At 42.8% G+C, this 14512-nt stretch overlaps 1 protein-coding gene across 2 annotated transcripts in view; it reads right to left on the bottom strand.

The window, feature by feature from the left end:
• Positions 1-13931, bottom strand: part of DAB2IP (DAB2 interacting protein) — a 135712-nt gene extending 121781 nt beyond the window's left edge. For both annotated transcript variants that reach the window (XM_086625000.1, XM_086625001.1), the window contains exon 1: positions 13836-13931. In XM_086625000.1, coding sequence (XP_086481126.1) covers positions 13836-13904 — 69 coding nt within the window. In that variant the 5' untranslated portion in view covers positions 13905-13931. The remainder of the gene's footprint in view (positions 1-13835) is intronic.
• Between the last annotated feature and the right edge of the window lie 581 nt (positions 13932-14512).

The following is a 14512-nucleotide window of genomic DNA, read 5'->3' as shown; positions in this document are numbered from 1 at the left end:
TTAAAATGTAGTTGTGATTTAATGGAAGATAAAGAATTTATTGGACATGGTAGCAACGTATAGTTGGATGCTTGGTGATGCCATTCAGGCATGAAAAACAACCAAACTCTGCAAAGGTTGATGGTTTCTATCACTCAGACTTTTTACAGAAGGCATCCAAGGGAAAACATCTGCAGGTTCTTAAGACTTCAAGCCTGCAGACATGGTGTGGCATACAGAGAGTCCTGCTTACTGTGACAAGAAATTCAGTGCAAGGCAGGTGGCCACAGACATCCCAACCCACAGTCCTTTGGTGCTTTTGCCACGGTCTAAGAAGCCCAGGAGGTTTCAAAAGCTGCACTTTGGAACTGTTACTGGGGCACAGAACTTCAGCTCCAGTGGGTAAATGACCATTGGGCTCAGGACATTTATACCAGGTACATAACCTGCGTGTGAACAGTTGGGATAAGCAAACCTGCCCTTCGATTTCAGGAAAAAAAGGTACCTTTTCATATAAAGCAGATGAACTTAATTCTTTTACAATACCAGAAGTGAGAACATGCCTTTCAAAAGACAGTCCATAGGAGATCCATGCTTCAACTAACTGTCCAAGAGAAGGAGAAATAAGGGAGCACAGGTAGAGATGGGACAGCAGGTAGGAAATACTGTCAGAATAAATTCTTTTGGCAGGTCACAGAGGAAACAAGTTTGAAGGTAGAGGTGTCTGAGTGATTTGCTACACTGACTACACAGCAGATAAACCCCAAAGCCAGGATTGCTTCTCAAGAAACCTTCATTGCTAGCCAGCAGTCCAACCACTCAAATACATTGCCTCATGTAAAAACAGGTATCAAAGCTCTCCAAGATGAGCAATAAACACACGGGGGAAATGAGAAAACCATCTCCATAAATCTGTTTACATTAATGTTCTCTTTTAAAGTCCACTTTCGCTATATGATACAGAGTAAACTGTTTCATGAGTGTGCTTTATACGTGCTCTCTCCACTTTGATTTACAGCCTTGGAGCAACGTTTGGATGTCACGTTGTATCTAGTCATCAGGCATCTGCCTGCTCCCTTTCATCGGAAATCTTCGGAGCAGAGCAAATACTGGGAGATAACCCCATTTTCCACAATATTGATGATCAACTCCCAGTCTACAGGAAGGTATCAACATCAAGTCGCTGCATTTTCATTGACAAATCTTGTGTGCTTTTAATAACACATTTTCTACAAAACCAGCTGCTAGGCCAATAAATTTTAAAAAGCAGTTGGTAGATGGTATGTTTAGAATAAAAAATTATTATTATGCTTTGAATGCAGGGATTCATTGTGTAATTTTGCAGTAAAAGTTACTCGTTCAAATATGAAACTCATGTTTCAGGCAGATGCTCTTGGCTCCAAAGATTTTCACCGCGTTTCTGAAGCTTAAATTGGAACATTTGTATTCAGCAATAATTACAGCTGCAATCAAACAAAAATGTTAACTTTTGTAAAGGTACGGTGAATACCGACTATAATTCAGATAATACATCAGTCTTGCATTTTTCCCCATCTACCTTTCTAGACAACTTAATTTCCAGACATTGTAAAAATACTTAAGATGAAGCTCATTTGTGGTAACCTCAAAAATTATGAAAAGGAGTATTTCAGTTTGATTCACCTTCTGCTTACAGCTTTGAAAAAAAGGAGAAAAATCACAATGAAGGTACAAATGTAACACATATGACACTTACAGGAGTATACCAGCCTTGCTTTCAGGTGCTTTTCTGTCCTTCATGACAACAGACCAAACAATATTTGATTAAGAAAGCTTAGGACTGTAACAGGCAACAATCCTTAGGATAGAGTAGAAGGAATTTTTCTACTTGAAATTATACTACAAAAAAATCAAGAATTTTAGGTGGGTTTATAAATCTGTAAAATAGTTCTCAAAATCTCCAAGTCCCCTCCTAATTAAAACAGAAACCGCAGGCTAGAAATACGCACGCTTCCATCTAGAGACTGGAAGTGAAGGCTCTGCCTGCTCCCTCGATGCAAAATGAAGACGAAAAGGACCCAACAGTTTTCCCTTTTCAGATGAAATCACAAGTATTCAATCACCAATTTAATTTGAAATTAAAACCAATGCCAGACTATGCCCTGCTATTTTTCTCCACCTTTACTCCTTTCCTTTTCCTCCTAAGCTTGTACCTTGTGTCTGATCTCTGGATTAAGGTGGTGAAGAACGTGACATGAGGCAGCAATAAACTACACAGCTAACAATTATGTTTCCTTGGACACTCCAATTGAAAGTTTGCCAAAGATATAAGCCAAAAAGAATATCCTTCAAGAACTGGAGGCAAAAAGTAAGTTCATTGCTGTTTCATCCCTCTGCAAAATAATAAGACAGACATTGGAAGTGGCAGATCCTATTTTTGGGTCTTTGCAGTGATTATTTCTTGCCTAATTATTAGCAGCGGATTCAGTATCTTTAAAGCAGAATTTTGTCACCCAGCAGGAAATTTCAATTCTATCAGGCAGACTTAAGTCTCATTAATTTATTCCTTAACTGTTTTTGACTCACTTGCTAATTACCAAGGAAGGCTGCTCCCACGGCAGGTCTGAAGCCAGGAGGCAGCCGTGGCCTGCATGCTGTCCCTCGGTTCGCGCCAGCTGCCACGCCAGTTGTGCGACTTTCCGAGCGCCTTGTTTCTTTGAAGATCCTCCTCTACCTCTTGGTATTGGCAAAACCCGAGTTACGATTTGTAAATCTTTAAAAAAATCTAGATTTGACAGGGAGGTACAAAACACCGAGCAAGGTAAATGGATGCCTTTTTGACCCCGCTCTTCCGAAAGGTGATTGCAGTGCTGAGAAGCTAATGGATGTAGGGATATGGGGGAGCACTACTTGGACATGCCGAGTTCCCCTCTTTTTCCATACCACATCCCTATTTCCCAAGTATGTCTAAAGACACGGTCATCTCTGCTCTCAGTATTGAACTAGATAATAAACTAAGTCAGGTTAGAATAGAAAGAAAAACTAATCCTGGATTCCAGCCGCTCCTGCAACATCTGCATAAACCAGATGAACACAGTCCTGGGCTCCGCTTTCCCTTACACCACCTGCACGCCTCGGAACAGCGGGCTGAGGTCACTGCGCAGCTCAAGCAGGAGCTCTCCCGGTCACGGCAAGGCGGCAGCGTCCCGGCGCAGCCCCTCGGGACTCCCGGCTGCTCCCAGAACACGACACGGGCGGACACAGCGCTGCACGTCACCGCCTGGAACGTGCACTTGGGCAGATCTCCCACCGGTTGCAAAGGCCGCACGGGAACTTGATCGTTTGCTGTAATCAGGCCAGACCACCGCATCATGGGAAGTCTGTGGACATGACCTTGGAAGGGGCAGGGACGGAGGGGGGAGAGGCGGGCAGGCAGAGGCAGGTGATGCCGATCACCGTGACCCCCCCTCGGCAGAACGGTGTACGTAACGACACAGAGCGAGCTCGGAAATCAAGGCGTGATTAGTTCTGGAGCTCGTTTCCTCGGCGCTTTGAAGAGTGCTGCAGGTAAGGTATGAGCCGCTGTAATTATGGAGGAAGATAAAGACGGGAAAGTTGCTGGCAGAGTGCCAGGCCCAGGAATACCTGAATACGTCAGGAAAAGCATTATAGCTTGTACCATGGCGCTCTCAAACTACCCTTGGTGCCTGAGCCACGACTATCACTGCTCACTGGGAAAAATAAGAGGACAAATACAGTCTACTCCTTATCAGCGCTGAGGAAAAGCGACAGTATGATGGAGAAAGTGAATCTGGTTTCCAAGGTAACTAAAGTTTGAAAACAGTATACGGAAATCAATGTCATTTTAGCACGTATGTTTGCATACAGACTCATGGCAGTAAGAAGTTATTCAGCTGCAACTACCAGGAGACCATGTAATCACCATGAGACCATCCGAATCAGATCTGCTCTTCCAAGTAGCTGCACTTGGTTTGGAACAACAGTGTCACCACCTGGAGAAACACCCTCACATTTGGCAGCACCAGTTTGAGATTTGGATGGGAAGAAACCTCCAAAACAACTTCCAAATGATTGACCTTAGCCACCCTACTCAATGGAAAGTGCCACAAGCTCTTCCACACCCCTTAAAGTTCAAAGTCAGACACTTCCACAGGGATCAACAACACAGACAAGATCACGTCCAACCGGGATGGAGCATCTCTTACATGATGTCCTGTCACAGCACCCAAAGTTGTTACTGAAGGACGCAGATGACACGTGAACCATCTATCACAATGAAAGTCCAAGGGATTATGGATCAAAATATGGCATGGTTATGGCTACTAAAGAGAAGTGTTTAGTTTAAGTGAGAAAAAATATGTCTCAGAAATTAAGTTAAAACTTGGAAGAAATTTATTGATAACCATTCACTGCTAACTGTAGCAAGGCCACACATTTCTATTCATTCCACTGCAATCAATTTAATATCTAAGTTAATATCTAATAGCCATGAGCTAAAGCAATACAAATTCTCACATGGAGAAAGTTCAGAGATGAAGGTGCTGATCGTTCTGCTGGAGCTCTCTAAGAGATTCAAATAACACCTTATACTATTTGACTTGTTTTCTGAAAGCACAATATCGGTGCTACCGAAAGTGGGCGAACAGAACGTGTTTATTATGCTGCCTTTTCCATCTGCAGTACAATTCTTTATCGGTGACCCAGAAACAAATAAAAGGGACACTGTCAAGTTGTGTATTTTAATGGTCGTCTTTTCTCTGTGCCACCAGCAATCTGAGATTTTTTCAGTGCCTAGAGGTTTAAACAAATTAAAGCTTTTGTTTGTTTACTTTCTGCCTTTCATTCATTTCGCAGAAATCAAACTAGTCAGATTCATTTGTCTCCCTACAGCCTATTAATTAGTACAGGGTGTTTGCATTTGGACTTCCAGGGAAGAGTTTGAAATGCTACCAAATTTTTTTCTTGTAGTAGTTTTGCAATGAGCAAGAGGCAGTCGTTTCTGTTCAAATCATCCTGGGGAAATGGAAGGCTCTAAAGAACTGATATGAATCCAAACGCCAGACAAACACGTTTCAGAGAGCAAAGGCCAGTCATCTGGAAAGTTTTAATTATTTTCACCATTTTAAATGATGCCTTGAGTTGGTTTTGTTCCTCATAAGATGATCAGCAGAGTCCTGACTCTTTTATACAGATTATGAAAGATGGGGGAAGTCCTATAACCTTTCCATGCCTCAGTTTCCCCATTTATTTTAAGGCATTATGATAAATCGCAACCCCACAGTGACTCCAAGCTTGAATTCACTCAGACTGGCAGAACACTTTAACAGCCTCAGATGAAAGATGCTGCAGAAGTGCCAAGTACTGTCACTGTAATTATCATTCAATATCCACTGATCAAAAGAATGAAATGTGAATCAGCATTTCCTATTAGCCCTACTTACAGCCTAAATGTTAAATATTCCTCCCATGGGCTTCTCCATGAAAACATACAGGAACTGCTGGTGTTTCTCCTATGGCTACAACACTGCTTCTACAGGAGTGGAGGAATGGAGGGATCTAAAGAGAAGAGTCAAAAAATCATGAGAACAACACAGGTTTCTCCCACAAAAGCTTGCTCAGGCTTCCCAGGAAGGGGGAGCTTGGAGCTGCCTTCTCACTCTTCTTCCCTGGCTCCAGTCTCTTTCCTGGCACAAGGATGTGATCTTCTGTCACAGCTCCAAGGATTTTCTACTGTTGGCCTCCGTTGGACCCTCAACAACACTTCTCTAAAAGCCACTGGGTGTCACGTACCCCAGAGGAGTGTGTCCAGCTGTCCTCAAAGGATGAGAAAGTGGAAACATTTGGAGTAGCTAAATGCAATCAATGGAGTCATGCTAATTTACACCCACTGCAGTGCCAGACAACTTGCTGAAGTGTTTGTTTTCCCCTTTCTCATCTGGGAACCACACAGTATTTGACTTTATTTTCCCCAGAAACATAAGCTCCCCTGTTAAACCACTGCCCCGACCTAACATAGGAAGCAAAACCATGAGTTTCTCCCCTAGTCCTGAACACGTTTCAGTGGTGGTTGGGGCGGAGCAATTTAGTGATTCACGGCCACTTCCCTCTCGGTGGAAGCTGCCATCACTGCAGATTAAATAAGAGGGTCCGACTGCGCGCCGTGTGGATCCTTACCCTTTAGGAGTTGACCAAGCTTTATTAATTCCTCCTGTACAAAGCATCTAACAGATGCCAACAATACCAGGTCACCTTCCATCCCCTCCTTACTGCCACACAGCAGAGCCAGCCTGGCTGCTGTCCGGGCACACCCTGTGGAACAGAGGGCTTTGCTGCCCAACCATGTCAGTGTGACAGCGATCAAAAGCAGTCCAACACCATGCTCCACCCCACAAAACCTACACCAGGGTTACTAATACTTTTAAAGAAAAGTGGCCTCAGTGTGTGAATTAAGCTGTTGATGAGCCCTTATGCCTCTGCCTTTCTGTAAAACTGTCCTTTAGACAGTTGCAGGCTCTGAAAAAGAGACCTCCCTGGAACGTATTCAGTTCAAAAGGAAAAAAAAATCCATACTCTGCCTTGCTGAGTCCTTTTCAGCGAAGCAGGTCATAGCACCATGTCTTTTATCCTGTCATTCCTGTCTCCTGCTTGATGCACATAATAAATCCACAGTGGTTTGAACTGCAGCTCGGTGCTGAAATCTGACAATCCCACGTATCTTTAACCGTGCTGTCTTCCAGTACTCCCCCAACTGGAAACTCCAAGTTTACTTAGAAAATTTTCAATACACAAGGTCAGACTCAAATAGTTAAACATATTATATTTACAATCAGTTTCATTTTCCAATTCCTGTGCTAGGTAGGACTGAGGATAGAAAAAAATACCCTTTTTTAAAACAGAATCTGTCTTTCATGCCTTAACTACAATTTATCCCAGGCCTCATGAAGTACCCATAAAAATCAAAGAGCAAAAATTCCCAGAGATTTACGTTAACGAGATGACTTAGAAAAATAAGACAGAGGGCTCTAATTTTAATAACAAGTAATTGGAAATTTGACAACGTAAGGTGCTGGCAAAGAAAGCAAGAAAGCAAGCCAGGCACGTCTGACCTGGGAACAATGACTTGGGAGTCCAGAAAACCACTTACTCATTTTCACATGACAGCATCAAGTTTGAGAAGAATATTTAATTCTCTTGAAACTGAAGGAGGATTTCAGAGAAGTAATTAGGAGTAGCTTAGCTAGTGGTTAACACCAGGACTGGGAATTAGAAATTAAGAAATTCAGCTCAGGACGTATCTCCTGGCTTTGCTGCACGACCACATCTAAGTTAGTTAGGTAACTTGTCCCTACTCCAGTTTTCCAGCTGTAAAATGTGGGTGCTAACAACCAGCCACCTTTAGGGAGGGCCTGGAAATCCATCCACAAAAGATGCTTTAAGAGTAGGGAGTCTGTGCGCTGTTGTCGTACCTGACAAAAAAGAATCTGACAGTCAGGTTGGCACTCCTAATTTTTGCAAAACAGTACCAGTGAGACTAGAAATAACTGGAAATGCTCAAAATGACCTCGGTTTTCTTCCAATCTCTAAAATGCTCAGAAACTCAAAGCTTCCGAGCATATCGTGTTGCAGAAAGTGTGACTGAATTGACATTCTCAAAGTAATTTACATATTTCTTGCTGCCACTAAGACTGGTTATCCAAATTCAGTTGCAGTTGACAGTTTAATGATAATAGCTTTCTGTTTATATATCATTTGTGATAATGTTCCTGTTCTCCTTAAATTCAGTCCCCGTAAAAGGGGCACTTTAATGTATGCAGCCACAGACCCAAATGATAGTAATTTTCCCTTCTAGTCGGGATGGTTTAGTAAACAATTACATTTCAATTAAAGACGGGGTGATCATGCCGAGGGAAGTACCATTCAGCTCTTCACATAATATAGGAAGATAAATTCTCCAAAGTCAAACTATTATAATATAATTTACATGACTGCTTTTGAAAAAAAAATGGAAAATAGTGTATATTATGCACAGGCAAAAACTTGGGAAAAAAATCCTTCAATATCTTGTCCACAGCAGCTTGAACTAGGATCCCATTATTTAGGATTATGTTCAGTGAAGAGGAATGGTAGAAGGGTTACTCACTTTCATCTCTCCAGGAGCTTCTGTGTATTAGTGTGCCATCAGTATTTAATACTTCATTTATCAAGGATTAAAAACAGGATAGATGGAGGAATGCCATAAGAGTAGCTTATAATGCATCACTGTAAATTCAGCTGTGTTCCCAACCCAAACAGGCAGAAAAACTGCTGGAAAGCAAGTTAACATTACAAGCAGAAGAACAACTAAAACCTAAAAAGATTTCATATTTCTTTGTGACTATAAAAGCTTCATTAATAAAGGGCTTGAAAGGCAGAGCAAGGACAAACGAACCTCAAGGACATCTCCTGCTCCAAGACATCACGCTCCACACGGAGGACAACAGCCAACAAGCAGACAGTGAAAGAACATGAGAAAACAAGATGATGACACTCATCTTCACGACTGACAATGAGCCGGTGAGGAGTGTTTGTACCACTGGGTTTGGCCTTTGAAGCTTCTGTGAGAATTGTTTCCCTTTCAATCTAATTTACAAAATCCCATGGATGGACAGCTTGATCATGTGGCTTATGGCTGAAATGTGTTTTGGTTTGGTTTTGTTGGGGTTTTTTGTGTAGCCAATGTGGCTTCAACCGGAAGAATCACAGAAGTGTTCTCCAAGATCCTGGAAAGCAAATGATTGATACTAGAATTGAGGATTAACGGGCCGGAGAGAAGAAAATCCTAAACTCTATCTAGAATTTCTGGGTGAGAGAGAGCGTACAGACGCTTCCTCAGACACAGCTCTGCAAGAAAGGCAGAGAGCCGCTTTCAAACCATTCAGAAATATCCAGACTACACGTGCTATATCAATTCACTCTTTTTGGAAGGAGACTCCTTGCACAGTCAGTGAGGTAGACTAACAGCAAGAAATCATTCTGGTTTCTTGATCCAACCACTGAATCCAACTCTTCTGCACAAATTCTTTGGCAATTTGGACTCCTGCTTGGCCTGGGATGTTTGCAGAGAGAACTAAAGAAATCGGGCTCTGCTAACAGCAATCAATAGATGGCAGCACCCTAATGAGATGGGAGAGGAGTCACCACACAGCGAGTCTCAGCCATCCCACCCTTGCTCATGATTTCCCTGCGAGGTGGGCAGAGCAAGAGGGTTTAATTAGTACCCAGCAATGTTTCTCACCTTCTGGTCCCCGTGTTTGATAAAATACAACATCAATTTCAGGTTTAACCCATCTCACACCTTAAGCTGTTTGGATTCAATGCAGAGAGGCTAAATGCTTCTCTGCATTCTCTTAAAAGGTAGACGTCAGCCAACAACAAAGCTTTACTCACCTTCCCTGGGGCACGGAGAAGAGTCCAGCATTTGCCCTTGGTTACACCGGTGTCTAGAGCCCTTGAGTGTTATCAGCTGCTGCCAATTACTCGTTCTCAGCTGAAGGAGTAGTGAACTCTGGGTCACTACCTAAGCACGCAGCATTTTAACCGACATCTGGAGCCTTCTGTCTTTCTTTTTCTATCCTTAGATATTGACTTTTCTTCAAGCATTTGTTAATTAGGTCTCTTCATTCAAGGGGCAGAATCACAACAGATAGGAAGGGTTCCAACACGACCATTTTACTCTAAAGATGTCTCCTGCAAACATGTGTGTGAGGACAGTCAGTCTCTTCCATGAGTCTATCAGATGTAATAAATTCATTAGGATCAGAATTTCCCTGCGTATATTTTTTATACTGACATGCACCAAATCTACTGTTTCTAGGCACCAACGCAGCAGTCAGAAAGGTTCCTCCCAGTCCACACAAAGCACTGTACAGCTGGCAATGTGAGATACATTCCTGGTTTTCCAATCAGGCACAGATTAAAAACTGAATCCCGAACTTGGTGCTTGGAGCCAATTCAGAATCGGGGACCTCAGATGAACAGTCACTTGGATTAGAGGCTTGAATTCATTAAGCCGTGTCAGATCCTACAAATCTCTGATAGCACAGAAGTTCAGCCAGGTGGGTTTACGTGGAAAATAATCATTTCACAACATGAGATAACAAGGACTAGGGAAGATTTTCTCATGTTTAAGAAGCTCTATTAAAAAATTCATTTTGTAGAAGGAGTAAGAATAGCTAGTTCACATACTAAGATGTAGAAATCTTAAGACTTGATTTTCAAGGTTATATTCTGCAACTCGAAAAACTTGCATGAGCTATTGTTTTCCAAAGTTGCTGCAAAAACCATAATGCCCAATTAACTGTAACTTGCCTGGCAAAGCTCTGTATGGGAAGGGAGCATTTCCAGCCCAGTTTGCTTTAGTTTTCAAACAAAAGAAAGCAACTGGGAGTGCAACGCTGTCAGAACAGCTGAATCCAATGGCTCCTGAGCTTACCAGTCCCTTGGAGACTCAACAGCAGAAGGATGGAGATGTCAGGGAAGAACAATCAGCTGTAAAATATGAAAAGCTTACAACATCAAAACCTAGAGCAGCAGGCTCAAAAGTAATAATCCCATTACCACTAAACTAAAGCACTAATTACTATTCCCAGTGGCTGGAGTGGACTGACTGCTAATGTTCCTCTGGTTAATGAAGGAAGGTGAGGGAGAATATATTTCTTAAGTCTGACATCTGCTGAAATCTGGGAAGCCATAAAAACTGTACGTAATGAAGCCATTCATATTAATGGCAATAACATTCGGAGGGCTGAGCAGGAACAGAAATGAGATGATAGTGGATTGTAACTCAGAGAAGACAAATGCTATGTCCTATCCCTTTGATGACTGCCCTTATTTAATCCATACTGAATAACAGAGCCAATCAAAGCAAGCCACCACATCCCACACAGGCTGTTTCACTAACAAGAGCTAACCTGCTTAAAGATAGGAACAACTTCTCTAAAAGCATAAAGCAGGATATATGCCATTGGAAAAGGAATAAAGAGCATTTTCTTTTCACTGACTACAAGAACACTAAGAGAAATACTCCCAAATCCTGTGTCTTGTGAAGAATCCAGATTTCCTCATCATTCTTTGCCTTTTTCATCAAGAAGTAGTGCATTGTTTAAGGTTCAAAGATACCAATTTACTGAGAGAGAGGGATTCTGTTAAACGAAAGGCACAAAGCAAAAGCATGCTTACTCAGTTAGGTTTACTGTGTTTCTGCCCGCCATGCTTGGAGTTTTAGAACATTTGTAACTGATAATCAATTCAGACAGAAGGTATATGGCTTGTGGAACATGGGGGTTAGAGAAAAAAATTAGTTTCCCTCTTGGCATTGAAAGAAGATGCACCCTGCTTAGCAAAAAGGTGATAAGACAAGAGGAATCAGACCAAAAGATGATCCCTCTGTGTTTTGACCTGTAAGAACTGGGAGCTCTTAGGAGAGTAACTTTCATCAACTCCAGAAAAAGAAACCCAAACATGCCTCTACAGCAAATGTTTAAAGACATCTCATAGAATCATAGAATGGTTAGGGCTGGAAGGGACCTTCAAAGGTCATCTAGTCCAACCCCCCTGCAAGGAACAGGGATATCTCCAACTAGATCAGGTTGCTCAGGGCCTCGTCCAACCTGGCCTTGAACGTCTCCAGGGATGGAGCATCCACCACCTCTCTGGGCAACCTGTTCCAGTGTTCTACAACTCTCATGGTAAAAAATTTTTTCCTAATATCCAACCTGAATCTACCTCCCTCTATTTTAAAACCATTACCCCTTGTCCTATCACAACAGGCCCTCCTGAACAGCCTCTCCCCATCTTTCTTGTAGGCCCCCTTGAGGTACTGGAAGACCGCTATCAGGTCACCCATTGTTTTTCTGTTTCATCGTCTTCAGTATTTGCCACACACTGTACACACTCCTTAAAGCAGAACTCGTCTCCTGCCATCCACTCACAGTTTTAATCACTTCTTCCCATTTCATTTAGCAAATAAAGACAGTACCAAAAAAAACACTCTCATATATTCAGCATGTGTTTGCAGGTAATGGCTACACAACACAGCTCCACAGAGAATGTTATGCACTCACAAACTTAGGATTTATAGAACTAAAATAAACTACTTGGACAACTGCTATTAATGATTCATTCATCAGGGCAAATGTTCTCAGGTGAACTGGGCGTGCTCAGATTTTTTTTAGATTGCACCATTGTCTTTCCTTTGAAATTCTGGTTCTACCTATCCAGGTTTGTTATGAAGCAGCTGAATCTGTAAAGTAGGTGTGGTCTGCAGAGAAAACCTGTATTGAGCAAACCAGCTCCAAGGCCATTTGCCTCTTCTCCAAATAAATATACCTGTGTGCAAACTTCTTATCCACATATAACAGACACTTTCCTCTTGAAAATATAACCTCCTGGTTGCCGTGGCTATTGCTGATACTGAGTATATCCATCTTCAGCTGTGCATACTTTATGCTTGTACTTATTTTTTTAAATCTCTAAATAGATTTCTCTCTTACTATTACTGCAGGTTACCCTAAATGTTACCCGAAAGACCTTGGCAACTTCAGCTGATGACAAAGCCCCAGCCTCTCAAGACTCTACTGCATTAACTATAGACGTGTCCAGGCTGATAATACATTAGAAAAAAAACACCCAGCTACTCTCAGCTGCATGTTTATTGCCCACTTTAAAAAAAAAAATTATTTTGGTCCCACCATTGTGCTTCCATTTGTCAGCTGAGTGTACTCCTAAATTAAACAATTACTTGGATTTGATATTATTTGTTAGAGAACACAATCCTTGTAGTAAAAATTGCTGTGATCCACTCTAGAAGTCTACCTAACACCTGCAGGATGTTAGAGAGATGACTTACACCAGCGGGGAGGCAGTGATAAACACCACTGCACACATTCTAGCTAAAGAAGAAACAAAGACTTTTAACTCTCTCCAGAACTGATCTCCAAGGCATGGCAGGGCCTATCTTCTAAAGCTACGAGCCGGCCCAAATATCTCATCTTGTAGGAGTGCAGAGAGGGTAGGGAGAGGGGATTCCTGTCCATCAGCTCATTACACTTCCTCGTACTGCAGTGAGACTGCTGGCAACTACTCGATCATCTGCAGCATCACAGAGCTGGGGCTCAGCACCGACAGATCCCTCCGTCAACCACCGGCTCTGATTTCTTTGGCTCCCTTCTGTAAAATGCCCCTCCCCATGGAGCAACAAGACCCTGTTTGTCCTGTTTGATTTTGGTAGCACTGCTACTCACGTTAGTGGTGCTGCTCTGTTCCACTGCCAAATGACTTCTGGTTCTTTACATACTGCTGTCACAACAAAACCGTGATATTAGCAGAGCATCTCAAAGCAAAAAGAATGAAGAAATGGAAAACAGCGAATGGCTCCTCGAGGCTCCTGCTGGAAGGAGACACCAGGCTCTGGGGCATCACCAGCTTGGCAGGTTTTCTGTCAGTAAAGCAAAGGTTCTTCTACAGATTTTCTCTCTGTAGGAGTATGAGGACCAGTAAACACATCTATGAATATACTGCACTGCCCTAGGATTCACAAAGGAAACCTCACCAGGAATGGCTCCCAAGTGAAACAACTTACCCAAACTTGCTCCAGATTCAAATTAAAATCTCGATGTTTTACCAAGAAATATTTTACAGTTGCTTGTTGCTAACAGTGTCTAACACCACCACCAGATTTACTTAAAAATAAGTAATCAGCTAGTTTCATACACGCCGCCTCTTCTCTCGAGATGAGCAAGTTCCTCTCCCTTCTGGCAAAACATCACAACAATCATTAAGATGCCATAACCATCGTTAAGATGAGGAGAGACACTTACCGTGACCCGGAAGGGCGTCGTGGCAGCAGGCTCCATGGTGGGGTTCTTCTCAGCGACCCCGCTGGGCATGCTGCGCCTCTGCCCGCACCTCTCTGGGGGGGACTCTGTGGGTGGGACAGAAAACAAAGGGCCATTACAAACACCCGAGCACAGGAACAGCCCAGGAACGTCAGCAGGCCATGCAAAACGTGGCTTCTTCCTTTGAGATGCCCTTGCAAACGAGGCAACGCAACCACCCCACTGTATCTGCTCGTATTTCCCACGGCCGCCTCGAACAACATTCAATCAGCAAGACTTTCACCTTCAACAATTAGCATTTTTTATAGAATCATAGAATCATAGAATGGTTAGGGCTGGAAGGGACCTTCAAAGGTCATCTAGTCCAACCCCCCTGCAAGGAACAGGGATATCTCCAACTAGATCAGGTTGCTCAGGGCCTTGTCCAACCTGGCCTTGAACGTCTCCAGGGATGGAGCATCCACCACCTCTCTGGGCAACCTGTTCCAGTGTTCTACCACTCTCATGGTAAAAAATTTTTTCCTAATATCCAACCTGAACCTACCTCCCTCTATTTTAAAACCGTTACCCCTTGTCCTATCATAACTGGCCCTCCTGAACAGCCTCTCCCCATCTTTCCTGTAGGCCCCCTTGAGGTACTGGAAGACCGCTATAAGGTC

This window comes from Tauraco erythrolophus, chromosome 22 (genome assembly GCF_009769465.1).
Source record: "Tauraco erythrolophus isolate bTauEry1 chromosome 22, bTauEry1.pri, whole genome shotgun sequence".
In the NCBI taxonomy this organism is placed as follows: domain Eukaryota; kingdom Metazoa; phylum Chordata; class Aves; order Musophagiformes; family Musophagidae; genus Tauraco; species Tauraco erythrolophus.
Note: the sequence above shows the minus strand (reverse complement) of the source record. Positions and strands in the feature narration are given on the sequence as shown.